This window comes from Ornithorhynchus anatinus, chromosome 16 (assembly GCF_004115215.2).
Source record: "Ornithorhynchus anatinus isolate Pmale09 chromosome 16, mOrnAna1.pri.v4, whole genome shotgun sequence".
NCBI lineage: Eukaryota > Metazoa > Chordata > Mammalia > Monotremata > Ornithorhynchidae > Ornithorhynchus > Ornithorhynchus anatinus.
This window is the reverse complement of record NC_041743.1, coordinates 12,883,162-12,898,859: the sequence shown is the minus strand read 5'-3', so window position 1 is coordinate 12,898,859 and position 15,698 is coordinate 12,883,162. Positions and strand designations below refer to the sequence as shown.

The 15,698-nt window shown below is 42.2% G+C and overlaps 1 protein-coding gene across 2 annotated transcripts in view; it reads right to left on the bottom strand.

The window, feature by feature from the left end:
• Positions 1-9,963: 9,963 nt before the first annotated feature.
• Positions 9,964-15,698, bottom strand: part of PLA2G4A (phospholipase A2 group IVA) — a 110,979-nt gene continuing 105,244 nt past the window's right edge. For both annotated transcript variants that reach the window (XM_001516265.4, XM_007668998.2), the window contains 3 exons: positions 12,901-13,096; positions 12,645-12,802; positions 9,964-10,528 (listed from right to left, as the gene is read on the bottom strand). In XM_001516265.4, the coding sequence (XP_001516315.1) occupies positions 10,397-10,528; positions 12,645-12,802; positions 12,901-13,096 (486 nt within the window). In that variant the 3' untranslated portion in view covers positions 9,964-10,396. The remainder of the gene's footprint in view (positions 10,529-12,644; positions 12,803-12,900; positions 13,097-15,698) is intronic.

Below are 15,698 nucleotides of genomic sequence, written 5' to 3'. Positions count from 1 at the left end.
CCCGGCTAGATTTTTCCCATAGTATCCATTTTTATATTCCTTTTGTGAGGCTCAAAGGCATTAATTTCCCAAAAGATTTTAGGCTGCTCCCCAAAATGTCAACTGCTTGTGAAACCCATTCATTTGGGATTATTAGCATCATCCATTTCCCATAGTTACTCTCCTCCACATCCGGGCAACACTTAATTTAAATAAAAAGGAAAGTAAAGGGGCCATGGTGCCATCTGCTGGGTATTGATATATATAATAATGTTGGTATTTGTTAAGCGCTTACTATGTGCAGAGCACTGTTCTAAGCACTGGGGTAGATACAAGGTCATCAGGTTGTCCCACCTGAGGTTCTCAGTTAATCCCCATTTTATAGATGAGGCAACTGAGGTGCCGAGAAGTGAAGTGACTTGCCCACAGTCACACAGTTGACAAGTGGCAGAGCCGGGATTCAAACCCGTGACCTCTGACTCCCAAAGCTCGGGCTCCTTCCACTGAGCCACGCTGCTTCTCCAATATTATGACTAGAACTGTGGGCAGGACAGGCCCAAAACCTGAATCCAGGGAGGGGTAGCAATACTAAAGGTTTTTAGCTTACTGAAACAACATCCTAAACGGCGTGGAAAAAGCATGCAACTGGACAGCAGAGGACCTGAGTTCTAATCCTCCATCCACCACGTCAATCACTTGTATTTATTGAGTGCTTACTGTGTACGAAGTGCTGTCCTAAGCGCTTGAGAGAGTCCAGTGAACAGAGTTGGTAGACACTTGTCTGCTGGGTGATCTTGGGGAAGTCACTTAACTTCTCTGGGCAATGATCTGGAAAACGGGACTCGAGATTGCACGTGAGATGTGGACCGTGTCCAACCTGATTATTTTGTACCTACCTCAGTGTTTAATACAGTGTCTGGCACATAGTAAGCAGTTAACAAACATCATTTAAAAAAACCTTAATGAACTGACATGAAATTACTACTATTGGACTCATTGTAACAAATAGAAAAAGCAAATATAAAATGAAGGGCTTTGCAAGCGTCACCATTACTGTACTTTCCCCAGGCTTTTACTACAATGCTCTGCCCACAGGAAGAGCTCAGTAAATACGGTTGAATGAATTGTGCTCTGGGGTTTGAAGCTTTCAGTTCTAATGTGATATGAAGGATGCATGACCAATAATTCCCTCCACAGCAGTCCTACAAGTAACTGTGCCATCTTCCCCTTATTAAGGAAACTATTAAACAAGGAGCACAGGGGTTATTTTCCACAAACATAATGAAGCCTAGTTCAGTCAACTTGGGATAGCTCTCTCTAAGTCACAGACAGCAGCAGCTGATTAACTAGCCTCATACGTGGCGATCATCAATTCACGGTACTTACTGAGTACTTACTGTGTGCAGAGCACTGGGCTAAACCCTTGGGAACATAGAACACAATAGAGCTGGTAGACACGATCCTTGCACTCAAATAGCTCACAGTCCACTTGACTAGAAATGACTGACTTATTAGAGAAGTGTGGCCTAACAGAAAGAACCCTGGCCAGGGAGTCAGAGGACCTGGGTTCTAATTTCAGTTCTGCTACTTACCTGCTGTGTGACTCTGGGCAAGTCGCTTAACTCCTCTGTGCTTCAGTTCCCTCACCTGCAACATGGGGATTCAATACCCATCCTCCCTCTTGCTACAACTGTGAGCCCCATGTGGTACCTGAAGAACGTGTATTTACCCCAACACTTAGTACAATGCTCAGCACAGAGTAAGCACTTAAATACCACAATTACAGCACAAGCTTCAAACAATTTCTATCTGTAAGTTCTCTACTGCACATGATGTGCAAGGGTCTGTCGGTATCACTAATCACACACACAAGTCACACACGTAGTCTTACTAACCACACACAACACAGACACCGATAAAAATCTGACCATCGAGGGCCTCCTCTTCAAGCAAGAAATGCTCCATCTCTAGATAGACAATCGTTTGTCATAATAAAGACTTCCAGGGTTGGTGTGGAAAGGGGTTAGATTTTCAGTGGATGCTGCATCTGCGTAGTCTCGACCAGTTCAATAATGATGGATGAGGGTTGTAAAGGTCCTTCAGAGAGCTTCATATCTTCTTGATGTCCCTACGGGGAAGGATATACAGGAAATAAAAGGAAAAACTTGGAATCCTTAATTTATAAGGTTTTTCCTCTGAATTGTTTTCTTTAGGTTTTATTCTTCTCTGGTCTGACTTGTCAGGAGAAACAGAAGATATCTTCCCATGGAATAAGTTTCCAGAGGGAGAAAGAGAATACGAAAATAGCCAGTCCTTTTGAATTCCGGGGTCTTCGTTATGAAGAAACTGTAAATAAGCACTCAGTGCAAATAACTACATTGCGTGAATTGTACAGATGTGAAATTCCTGCTTGTTTCTGCCTCGGATCATCCGATGAAAGGGTGGGCTGCGGAATATTATTCGGGGGCCTTCTAAGAAGAGTTCGCTAATTTGCAAAACTGTCATAGTTAAAGCTCAAAGAGTGAAGAGAATACATTCTCCTTCAACTGAGAATAAGTCAGGGAGTAAGTAAGGAAGCCCTCTCTTTGAGGTTTGCTGTGGAATTTAAGCACAAGTGAATTGTGCATGAAATTGGCTATTGCGGCCTCAGGTGGCCAATTGCACTGGTAATTCAAGAGAAAGCAAGTGATGCTTCCCATATTGTAGCATCTTAGGCTGCATTTCTCTTCTCTCCAAGAACGTGTTTATTCAGCTGAGCATGTGGAGTCAGTCTGACGGAAGGATCTTGGAGTCCAAATGGTTCGATTCCCAACCTTGCCAATCACAATACCCTCTCTTATCCGCAGACATTTTTATTAATGCGCTTCTTTGAGGGGGTGGGAGGTTATAAAGACACCACCAAAAACCTTCAAAAGAATGTTCATGAAAGAGGCTCTGTTCGAGAATAACCTGGAATCACTCTCTGAATTATTCATAGCTATAACCTAGTAGTTTCAAACTCTTTAGAGAAAACGATTCTATTGAGCAGGGATTTTCATATTTTATTCCAAATTCTGCACTTCAAATAGCCCATTTATTCTCCCTCTGATTCTTTGCAAGGGAGGGGACTTGGCTTAAAAAAAGAAAATATTTTCTGGAAAGATTAACCCGGTAAATGTTATGTCATCTCATGACTGCATGTTTTTTTTTTATTTGATGTCTAAAGTCACCTCAAACCGTCATCCTAATTTACTCGATTGTCTTACTTGTAAGCAGTCAGTGGAAATTCCTGGGACTCCCACTGTTTTACAATATGCCATTCCAGTCACAAATGACTCTGGAGAAACATTTCCCATCTCCTCCACAGGACACTTTGAGCATGGAAAATTAACCTCTGATGCAACATGGTGTTAGGTATTTGTTTATCTCAGGTTCTCATGAATTCCAAGCAGTGCCCCGGATAAATCGTGTCCCCCAAAGCCACTCACTTAGAGAGAGACAGTGGTAGCTCCGTTGAAAAAAGCAATATCATCTGCTGCAAAACGCTTGCTGCTGTTCTCGTGTGTTGGCACAGCTGGTAAACTTACTATGGCATTGTGCCACGTAGAATAATTGTCAAATTAAGACCCTGTCAATCTATGATTTAGCCTTTAGGTGGCCCGGTGATTAGGATTGATTTCCTTAAATTAGGACATCTGGATTCTGCCCCTTAATTTTACAATATGTCACTGAATGAATCGAATCTGCACACCAATTGGTTCCAGACTACTTCTATATGGGAGTAATCTTGGGTCCGCAGTCGGTTAGAAAGCATATTTGATTGTAAGTTTGGGCTTTCTCTGTCACCACACTTTGTTGACAACCGCTGTATTATCCAACTTTCTAAATGCTACATAGTAGTGGGGGCTAAGGGGTGAGGAGTTGATATCAACTGATCGATCACCTGACTCCCAGGCCCATGCTCTTTGATGATGATGATGTTGGTATTTGTTAAGCGCTTACTATGTGCAGAGCACTGTTCTAAGCGCTGGGGTAGATACAGGGCAATCAGGTTGTCCCATGTGAGGCTCACAATCTTCATCCCCATTTTACAGATGAGGTCCCTGAGGCCCAGACAAGTGAAGTGACTTGCCCACAGTCATACAGCTGACAAGTGGCAGAGACAGGATTCAAACCCACAACCTCTGACTTCCAAGCCCAGGCTCTTTCCACTGAGTCACACTGCTCTTTCTACTAGGTTATGCTGCCAAATCCTCCTGCACCGTCTTAACTGTCCCCCCTAATGATAATGCTTGCACTATTTCTTTAGCCCTTACTCTACACCAAGCTCTGGAAGACTGCAAGTTCATCATCGACAGAAATGTGTCAATCAACTCCATTGCACTTTAGTGTCCCAAGCACTTAATACCATTGATTGATTTGTTCATTAATACAAGATAAGCAGATGAGACGGAGTCCCTGTCCCCACCTGGGGGTCTCAGTCTAACAAGGAGGGAAACCGCTATGAAATCTCCATTTTACAGATGAGGAAATTTAGGCCCAGAGAAGTTACGTGATTTGCCCAACGTCACACAGTAAGCAAGTGGAGGAGCCAAGATGAATACCGAGGTCCTTTAACTCCCAAGCTCAGGGTCTTTTCATTATGCTAAATTGTTCCTCTTGTAATCCCCATGACCTGTAAAACTCCAAAAGGGCTTCTTTCTAAAAACCAGACCCGACATGTCCCTGCCCTGCTGTATGACTTCCTTTCAGTTCCACCTCTCCTGGGACCTTCGAATCCACAGAATGGTGTGAAAGAGATGGAATCGGCCAGGAAAGGGCTGGGGGTCCGTCATTTTCCAAGCCTCCTCCCCGGCCCAGACTTGGCCCTCTTCCCGAAACCAGGATAGAATGTCAAGATTTGAAGGAGGGCGGGGGAATGAGGGATTGGAGATAAGGAAAGAGGAAGGGAAAGGTGGGAACAAGAGTAGAGGAGGGTGGGGTGAGTCAAGAAAATCATTGTGAAAAATGGCTTGCTTTAGTGATGAATAACTGTGTCTTAGGACACGCCTGCCTCAGGAAGGTCAGTACTCACACTGACGTTCACCCCAGAAGATTACTCACTTTTAAAACGGAAACCAAGACCAACAGGGCAGAGAAAACTGCATGAACCACATCTTCCCACTCACCAAATGACCAGAAGGGTTTGTTTTGATTTGAGATTAACTGTAACACAGCCAAACAGAAGAGACAGAATACAGGGAATGGTACACCTTACAGTTTGGGCAACAAAATATCCACACGCACTTTTTTGACCCCTTTTAACATTGCTATAACACTGAAATAGAATCTCTATTTTGATGGCAAAATATTTTGGACGTAGTCATACGTATCATCATTAAAGGAGTAGGCAGAAGTCACCTTTATTATTTTAGTGAATAATCTGATGGCCCTGACTGAGGATTATTTTCACCAGCTCTATGTGGTCCCTCTCATGCTAGGAAAATTTATGTAATACATGGCGTTTCCCATTGCTAAGGCATTCCTATCTCATTTGTGTAAAGAAAAAGTGATGGTGAGCATGAAATTTACTTCACAGGAACTCTCTGGAACCACTCTGGCCTGCATGAATTGCCAAGAAAGCATGTGTTACTGAGATGACACTGAAAGTTTTTGGGTTTTTTTGGTAGGTTTTTTTTTCATGGTACTTGTTAAGCACTTACTATATGCCAGGCACTGTTCCAAGCACTGGGGTAGATTCAGGCCACTCAGGTTGGGCACAGTCCAGATGAGGTGACTAAGGCACTGAGAAGTGAAGTGACTTGCCCAAGGTCACAGAGCAGACAAGTGATGGAGCTGGGATTAGAACCTGAGTCCTTCTGACTCCCAGCCTTTCTCTATCCACTAGATCACTCTGCTTCTCTGGGTACAATCCAGCCTATTTTACTTTCCAAACACCTAGTACAGTGTTCAGCACACAGTAAGCGCTCAATAAATACGATTGAATGAATGAAGAACCCAGGACTCCTGACTGCCAACCCTGTATTTGTTCCACAAGGCCACGCTGCTTCCCTTCCCCATGCCGTACACATGCGTCTAAGTCATTTTTTCCGACTGGGCAGCATGCTGCACCAAAACAAGCCCACGTCATTGGCCTGACATTCCTTATTCTGACCAAGATGCATAAGTGAAAACATGCATCATGGCAGATCTGAGTGTACTCGGGATGAGGAAATGTTTACTGCTCGTCTCGGATTGTCTGATGGCTCATTTCCCTAGAATCTCTCTCTTCGGGTCAGTGTCAATTTAAATCCTAATTCCCGAATTCCTCTGCAAAATCCAAATTTCTATGGGGGATGGTTGGGAACGTCCTCCCCACACCAACATCACCCAAGTGGTACTCCAACATCACCCCAGTGGTACTCCTGCTATTTGCACTTTTCCCCTTCCCTACTGAACTGTTCAGAGCATTCATTCGCGTCTCCTTTCAGGGCTGGGTTTTCACGAAGCTTTCAGAGACAATACCATTCCCTATAAGCACACTATTCTAAATCTAAAGGGCTAAAAAATGGCTGGTATCATGCTCAAGTTAGTGCTCGAGGGCTAAAAAATGGCTACGTGTGATATCTTCCAACTTACATTTGCCCAAGGTCCCACAGTGGGCAAGTGGCAGAGCCTGAATGAGAACCTAAGTCCTCTGACTCCCAGGCCCGTGCTTCACTTGGTCACACTGCTTCACATCTATCCATTTATGATTCCATTACTATAAGACACTTCATTTCCTTCATTTTTCTACCACGATAAATAAGAGATTGCAGTTTGAGCATCTCATATTATCTACGGAAACTTAATTCCACTCAAAATGTCATTTCTGTAATTATACGGAGTGCCACGGTCAGGAGAAATATAGCTAAGGTAAAATTTATTCTTAATTATAGAAAGCTTTTGAAGTCTTCTATTGTTCTGATGTAGTCAAAAGGAAATGACTGTTCATATTCAGAGAAGAATGTATTAGTAATCAGGCACCTGAAAATGCTAGGAAGGAAGAGAAAAATGCAAGTAGCCCACAATAGAAATCACAGAATGGATTTTTTTTGACATTTGAATACAAAAAAGTTATATTTGGGTAATCATAACCAGAAGACAAGATGACAGTGTAGCACAACAACCTCCTTTAAGTGGCACTAATTACCCACTGCACCACAAAGGAACATGGTTTAATTTGCAAGTCCCAGTCAGTAAAGTACATCAAAGCTTTACAGAAGGTGCTCACGAACAGATAAAACATCAGAAGAGTTCCACTTTGAAGAGCAATATTTGAACCCCTGAAACAACGTGAGCAAGCAAATGAATTTGCTGTTGAGTCATTCTTAGGTGAGAGGCAGATATGGGTACAAACCAAGAATGATTAGTCTGGAGAAGCCCAAGATTCTGGACAGGTCTGGCTCTTGCAAACCCTACACAGAGCCTAAGACCGCCAACAGTGACACCTCTGAATGTTGTCACAGGATTTCTACTACACTGTTCAGTGATGCAAGGACAGAGTATAAATCAAGAGGAATGAAACATTCTTTTAGGTCCGATATAGTGTGGTACTACTATGGCCCCAAGAGTCACAACAAACTGAAGGTCAAAGAGCAATTCTTGTGTTTGACCTTCTTTATGGCTATAAACTCTGGGCCTACATCTGCCCTCTGGGCCATTCCATCATCAGCACCATCAACGTGCCCCACCTCTCCCAATGCCAACCTCAGTTTACCAATAATGGGTACCAGCCAGTCCACTGATATGGAAGAAATGTTTGTCACAGTACACCTTTGATGAATAAGACATGCGGACAAAATGGGTGGTGACAGGACACCCACAGGTCTAGTCGGCTGTGTGACTGTGGCCAAGTCACTTCACTTCTCTGTGCCTCAGTTCCCTCAACTGCAAAATGGGGATGAAGACTGTGAACCTCACGTGGGACAACCTATTGACCCTGTATCTCCCCCAGGGCTTAGAACAGTGCTTTGCACATAGTAAGCACTTAACAAATACCAACATCATTATATAGTGAGCTGGAATGAAATCCAATGGAATAGAATGCAATATGCAGGATTAGCTACATCCATTCGTTCATTCGATCATATTTACTGAGCACTTACTGTAGGCAGAGCACTGTACTACACACTTGAGCTACAAAAAAACACTTTAAAGACATGACAAAGTGCCATGCGATGTGGCATAGTGATAGAAATATTTGGATCCAGCAGCAGCGGCAGAATTGGAAAAACTCCCGAGTCCCACACGGATTCTAAACAAATACAAGCCTCAGCGACTTGAGAATTCCCATTTCAAAATTTTCCCAAATCAGAACAGCTTTTCACAATGAGCTCTCCCCTCCCTGCCTGAAAGAAAATGAATCTCTATATGAAAATTGCAGGGCTTTTTTGTTTGATTGTCATTTTATTCAACAGTTAAATCTCCACGCAAAGATCATGTCATTTGATTCTAACTAGACTAGATGACAAACTATTTTTAGGAGAGGTGGGCGGGGTTATCGTTTTCAACATCGCAAACTATGAAAGGTAGTTTTGTACAAGTAAGTGCTAGACAAGGAATACTAACCTTCTAACATGGGCACAGACAACTGGTAAATCACATCACCATTTTTCCAGGGGTGATTTGGTTTTTGAAATAGGGAAAAATAAATTACGGGATCAATTCTCAGTCACCAGTAGTTACAAGCACCTCAGTTATCTCATTTATAAAATGTGGATTAAGACTGCAAGCCCCTCATGGGACAGGGACTGTGTCCAACCTCATTAGCTTGTACCTACCCCAGAGTTTAATATCTTCTCTGGCACATAGTAGGTGTTTAACAAATACCACTAAAAAAAAAAAGGCCATGTATATAATGGATAAATGAAATCACAGGTAATCCAAATCCCTCATTTTAGTTAATAGCTTCAACTCCTTCCTTCATCAAATCTTTTACTACAACTTCTAATAAGGAGCCAACCTGACTAATTTCAGTACTAGCTCATTTTCCAGTGACTCAACAGTATTGCTTCTAATGAACGATGAACCGCTCAAATCACTCAATCAATGGTATTTATTGAGAGTTTATTGTGTGCAAAGCACTGTACTAAGCACTTGGGAGAGTACAACACAACAGAATTGGTAGATATGTTCCCAAAGCCAGAGATTGTAAGATTTTTGATAGTGTCTACCAACCTACTATTTTATACTCTCCTAATACTTAGTAGAGTGCTCTACATACAGTAACCACTCAATAAATGCAAAATTTTGATGGATTGATTGAGAGAAAAGTGGCAGAAGTAAGGTTCCAGATGATCCACATACTGGATAATCAGCACTGGATTTTTCCATATGTCAAATTATACTGTATCCTAAAATTGTCCTTCATCCTGTTTTCTGGCCTTCTAGCCTAATTGTGCTGAGAGGAAGAGGAAGAAAAAGACAGATAGAAATAATGAATACAGTGGATAAATGGATCACAGAGGCTGAGCAGAAACTAGAGTTAGAGGCAGATAGAGGCAATGTCCCTGTGCTCCTGGCTACTTGATTTTGTAGAGTCGGACGGGATGGCAATATGGTACAATGTCACAAAAAACACTTGATCATAGGCCAGTCAGTACAACTGCATCAGTGACTGGGCTGACTCTTCCATTGCTTGCCACACTAGGAAATTCCTGGGAATAGCTAACAGCTGGACTGCCCACAGAAATTTTGTGGGAAGCACGAACAGACATGCTATGTAACAGTGAATGTATTTTGAGCAGCTCGATGAACCAGTGAATACAAACCTTATTCGCTAATAACCAAGTACTATGCACTTCTTAAGAAAACTGGCCATACTGCAAAATTCAATGGCTGTTGTTTGGAGAATCTGTTGAACTGGAGATGGAAAATCTCTGTTTAATTCATTAATTGGCATACAAAGCAATCTATACTTTATCACTAATTCACCTTTTCCTTAAAAAAATTGGTACAACTGCTAAAATGAGTCTCCTTATGGGAACCTTTATAAAGAAATACATGGTTTATTTTATATATATAAATAAGAGATAGTGTTGTCCCATGGTGTGGTAAATCTGGTCAGCAGATAAAAGTCACACTCCATTTAAAAAACCTTACTTGAAGTCACTCTATTAAATATTAAGGAAAAAAAAATCAACATTTTAAAAAATAGCCTAGATAACAAGACAGTTGGTAGGGAATGTTGAAAAATGAACTATAAGCTCCCACAATTTCATCTAGAAATTCATACCGAGAGAATTTATAGGTAGCTACCAAAGTCATTTATCAGCTCCACGAGATCATAATCACATTTTGCCTGTGCAGCAAAACAAATAAGATTTTTAGATCTGTCCACTTGGTTTTCTCCAGAGTTACATTTGGCCTTTGTAATGTGTTTTCCGATCCAGACGCTGTGGAGTTTCCAAACTCCCATTTATGCGGATGGTTTATTCAGGAGATCTTTGTTGAAGAACCTTCGAGCCTCAACGTTACTGAGGGATACTGAACAGCGAGATGGATTCTGTCTTCTGTACTCGATGCTTTCAGCGATGGCATTCTTTATTGCCTGCAAAACAAGAGCCGAGATCCCATGAGCTCAGACTATTTTGATTTTTTGAATGACTCGTTTATCATGTAGTGCACTGTATTAAGTGCTTGAGAGAGTACAAGACAAGAGAATTGGCGGACACATTCCCTGCCTCCAGTGACCTTACAGTCAGAACAAGATAGTAGGGGCTTTTCAAATTGGGTATCCCCCCCGGATGCACGGGAAAAAGAAAATCAACTTACTATGAAGCCGAAGGGCAGAGTTACCTAACCACTTCTCCTTAGCATATGGGTCCTAATTTTTGTAATGTTTATTCAAAGTGATGAGTACACATACATATCATTTAAAAGTACTATGTAAACTCTTTAGGTTTTTTGAGGTAGGAGGGAATGACTAGAAATGCTTACTGATTTGTTAACTACTACCAGGGTGAGAAGAAGCCACAGAACCAAAGAATAATGGGCAAAACATTGCCCACCTAATAATAATAATGATAATTGGGGCATTTGCAAAGTTCTTCTGATGTGTCAAACACTATACTAAACACACCAGTAGATGCACAAAAGTCAGATTGGACCTGGACTCGCTCTCACATGGCTTTAAGTCTAATCAAGAAGACCTACCATTACGCTAATCATCCTCGATGGTATTTATTGAGTGCTGACCCTGTGTCCCTCACTGTTGTAAGTGCTTGGGAGAGTGCGCTACTACAGAGTTAGTAGACACAATCCCTGCCCATCACGCAGCTTACTATCGACAGCCTAACGGCATTAGTCCAACACCAAACCGTGAATAAGTAACTGCTGAAATGAGCTTTTAATCTCGCAATTCTAGAAAGTTATCATTACCGTTCCTAATAATAATGTGTGGTTGATATTGAGATATTAGTACATACATTCCACAATAAGCACTCGAATACCTATGAATATAGTGACTGATGACAGAGTGGAAGACAAACATTTTTGGTTACAATTTGAAGAAAACCCACAACTGTAACATAGAGCAACGGAGCCACTAGGTGGCAGTTAATTTACATGCAAACTACACCGCGACACTGCAGGATTTTGAGGAAAATATAAAGAATTTCTGGTGAAATTATACAAGATAATGTCTTACATATGGTAGTTCTGTCCCACAAATGTAACAGAATAAAACTTGAATCTGGACATGAGTTAGAAATCCCAGACTTTTGCTGTACTGGTACAAATAGAAAAGTACTGAAAAGAGACTCCTGTTAATCAGAGATATCAGCAATTATCCTCTCAGTTGTCCTCAATTTGAGAATCCATCATTGGCATTTGTTTGTTTTTAATTGTATTCATTAAGTATGTGTCAGGCACTGTGCTGAGCACTGGGGAAGATCTAAAATAATCAGGTTAGACACAGTCCCTTTCACATAAGCAGCTCATAATCTACATTGGAGGGAAGAGGATTTAATCCCCATTTTGCAGATCGACTACGGCACAGAGAATTTAAGTGACTTGCACAAGGTCACATGGCAGGCAAGTGGCAGAGCTGGAATTAGCATCCAGGTCCTCTAACTCCCAGGCCTGTACTCTTCCCACTAAGCCATGCCGTTTCCCTTTACTGAGCACTAACTGTGTGCACAATCCTGTATTTAGCACTTGGGAGAGTACACAACAACAAAGTTGGTAGACATAATCCCCGCACTGAAGGATTGTACAATCTAGTGGAGCATGAAGTCAAAGATTAATCTTAAACCCCTTTTCCAAATTACGCAGGCCAAATGGAGCAGAAATAGAAATGTGGGCATGCGTCAATCTGACATAACTGCTTTTGTCAGTGAGCTCATTATGAGCAGTGAACATGTCTACCGATTCTTCTGTACTGTGCTCTCCCAAGTGCTCACTACAGTGCTCGGCATGTTAAGTGCTCAATAAATGCCACTGATTGATCGATTGAATGTCATTATAAAAGATAAGTAGCACTGGAGTCTCCTGGGGTAAATGACAGGTGAGCCTCGGACCAGTCATGAAAACTCTGGGACCAAGAACTTGCACGGAAGGAATGAGTCTAGTGCTCGGGTTTGCAGTGTCTCATCCCTGCTGGTTGGAAGCAAGGCCAACCACCATCCTCTCCTCGCGAAAGGTCTAAATGCATCCTTGATACGTACATCTATGTTGTTCAGTGTGTTGAAATGCATGAGATCATGCAATCTCTTGAATGCTTCGTTCGGATACTGGAAGTTGAAAGTAGAGAATGGCGATTCTGGATCATCAAAGATATCAAAGTCGGCAATGTCCTTCTCTTCCTGCGTTTCTCTTGGAACCCCTGGCACCGAAGAGGAGAAATGCCAATCAGGAAATCATTTCCGAAATGGAAGGAACATGTGGTTGTCATGCAGTGACCTTAAATGATTCACAACCCACCTGGGGCCTTGTATTTCCTGAAGTTGATGTTAGCCAGGACAAAGTGGATAATGGTGGGACAATCCTTCTCTACATCAGGATTCTTGGGCTTGAAGACGTAACATTCCTTTAGTCCTTCTCGATCAAACACGTAAGGATCAATCTTCGGGAAGGAGAGTTTGTTCATTTTAGCCCATTTTTCGGCAAGCAGAATTTCCTAGAACAGCAATAACATTGTTTACAGTTCATTAAAACACATACGGTGCCTTCTCCCTCCTGAGAATCTTAGCAAACAGCACCAGAAATATTCATAAAATGAGCTCAATCCAGCCACGCTTTGAAGAATTCAGAAATCTTGCTTCACAGGAATTATTTGCTCTAAAGTTGCTGCCTATTTATAAGCACCACCCATGACCACCACCTTGAAAGCATGACATTTACGACACACCCCAACAATTTCCTCAGATCTGAGTCCATGAGCTTGGGTCTGGACTAATCCTCCTTGACCAGTGATACCGTGGCTCACCCCTGCCTCACTGAAGCACATTCAGCCTTCGGTTTCTCCAGTTGCCTCTCGGGAGATGTATTCAACTCCCCTCCCGGTAGAGTTACATAACACCACGGTATCCATGGAGTTCTTCTGGCTGATATTACTGTCCATCAATCAACCAATAGTATTTATTAATAATTAATCTGTCACCAAAACTGTAACTCAAGGATGTGAGTTTCCATTTGGTGGTGGGGTAGAGGGAAGGGGAGCTTAGCTTCTGCCCCAGCCAGAGATCGGGCTGACCAGGAGCAAAGGTCTAAGGAAGGCAGAGGAAACTCCCGTCCACTGAAAGCTTCTGACCATCCTTTCCTTGACCCCTCCACACAAAGGGCTGGGCAAGGAACGGTTGACGTGGAGCCAGTTCACTGCACGATATTCACCTGCTTCTCTTCCCTCTCCGATCACTCCTCCTTTTCTTTCAATAGTATTTATTGAGAGCTTACTATGTGCAGAGCTCTGTACTAAGCCCTTGGAATGTACAAATCGGTAACAGATAGAGACAGTCTGCTGAACCCCGCTTCCAACTCCTCTTTTCTAACTCTGCTTTTTGTTTGGTTGGTTTTTTAGGTTCCAGAGCTAGATGGAAATGCTCTTGAAGCCCCAATTTCTCCCCTGGAGTTCACACCAAACCTGGCTTGGGTTTTTCACACTACTGAACCTCCTGTGGTACAGGGATTTTGTCCAACTCGATTATCTTGCATCCATCTCACGGTACTCTGCACACAGTAAGCATTCAACAAATACCACAATTATTGCGATTAATAATAGGGAATGCCAGTTGATATGACAGGGCTGGAGGTGATGTTGCCTCTTGACTCCATCTGATGTTGATAGTCTCACGTAAAGAGAAGTATCTTATAACACATTGAAGTTTCACTTTCACACGGCCAAGGAAAAAAGCAAGAGAAGGAACAATTCAACTAGGAGGATTCAGATTTTCACAAACGTGATTAACTGTGGGAATGTGCACAAAAATGCAAACTGTATGGCTCAAACATGGAAATCTCTTTTGCCACCATCCGAGTAGAACATGTCCAAGAGTGCAAATGCCATTATAAAAAATTCCATTTTGTAAACATGTTCCATTTCACAAGATTTAGGGTTTGGTTTAATTTGAGGAGCTCCTGAAAAATTCTTAATGCACTATTTTTTTTTTTTTTTAGAAGAAGGAAGATGAAAGCATTGAGTCAACACTGATTTTCTCTGATCAAATGAATATTCCATGAAGTGTGAGTGGATAATACTGTGGAGATCCCGTGAGGGCGGGAGGACAGAAGAGTAGGACGTGTCCCTATGTTTGTAAACAATGACTCGGAGACACGCGATCCAGTAAGCATGGTTGTACGTGGGTCTAAGAAGGAATAGAGTGGGAATCATGGAAAGAGGAAGGTCAGGCTAATTTTAAATGTATTTTTCATCATAGTGAAACAGAAGTTCTTAAATGAAAAGATTAAAGCTGATGAATGTGAACCGGTGGTGATGACTGGAAAGCAATAATGTTAGGGCAGCAGCATCTATTGCCCTAATTTTCTCATTATAGGGAGGTGAATAAACTCTGTGCACTATGATTCCAGAAATTAATGAATGCCTAAACTGTTTTGGAAAAGTGATGACTATCAGATTACTCTATAGATCTGAGCAACGTGGCAGAAAAGGTGGGCAAATGTTCATTTTTAGGATCCTGGTCTCTTGAAGTTAGAATTCTAATTATTTCAAGTTTCCCTGCAGTGAATTTTTTTTGCTAAACTGAGACTGACCTGATGGAAAGAGCGAGGGCCTGTAAACCAAACGACTTGGGTTCTAATCCCAGCTTCACCAATTGTCTGCTGGGTGACCTTGGGCAAGTCACTTAACTTCTACGTGCGTCAGTTTCCTCATCTGCACAATTCATTCATTCAATTTATTGAGTGCTTACTGTGCTCAATACTAAGCGCTTGGAAAATACAATTCAGCACAATGGGAATAAAGTATCTCTTCTCCCTCCCCCTTAGACTGCAAGCCCCATGGGTTAGAGGAAATGGGTCTGACCTGATTAACTTGCATCCTGTATCTTATTACTCTTCCAAGCGCCTAGTACCGATTTCTGACACAGTAAGTGCTCAGTCAATATGATTAACTGACTACAGCCCTCTCCTCTTTCTGCCTCTCTGAAGCTGAGCCAGGGCTGGGTCCACGTGGCTAGGAGCCGTGGCTACCACAAACCTCCTTTACACTTCACAAGCTTCTCAACAACATGCCAGAGTCACAGGAAGGGCAAGGTCTTCAAACT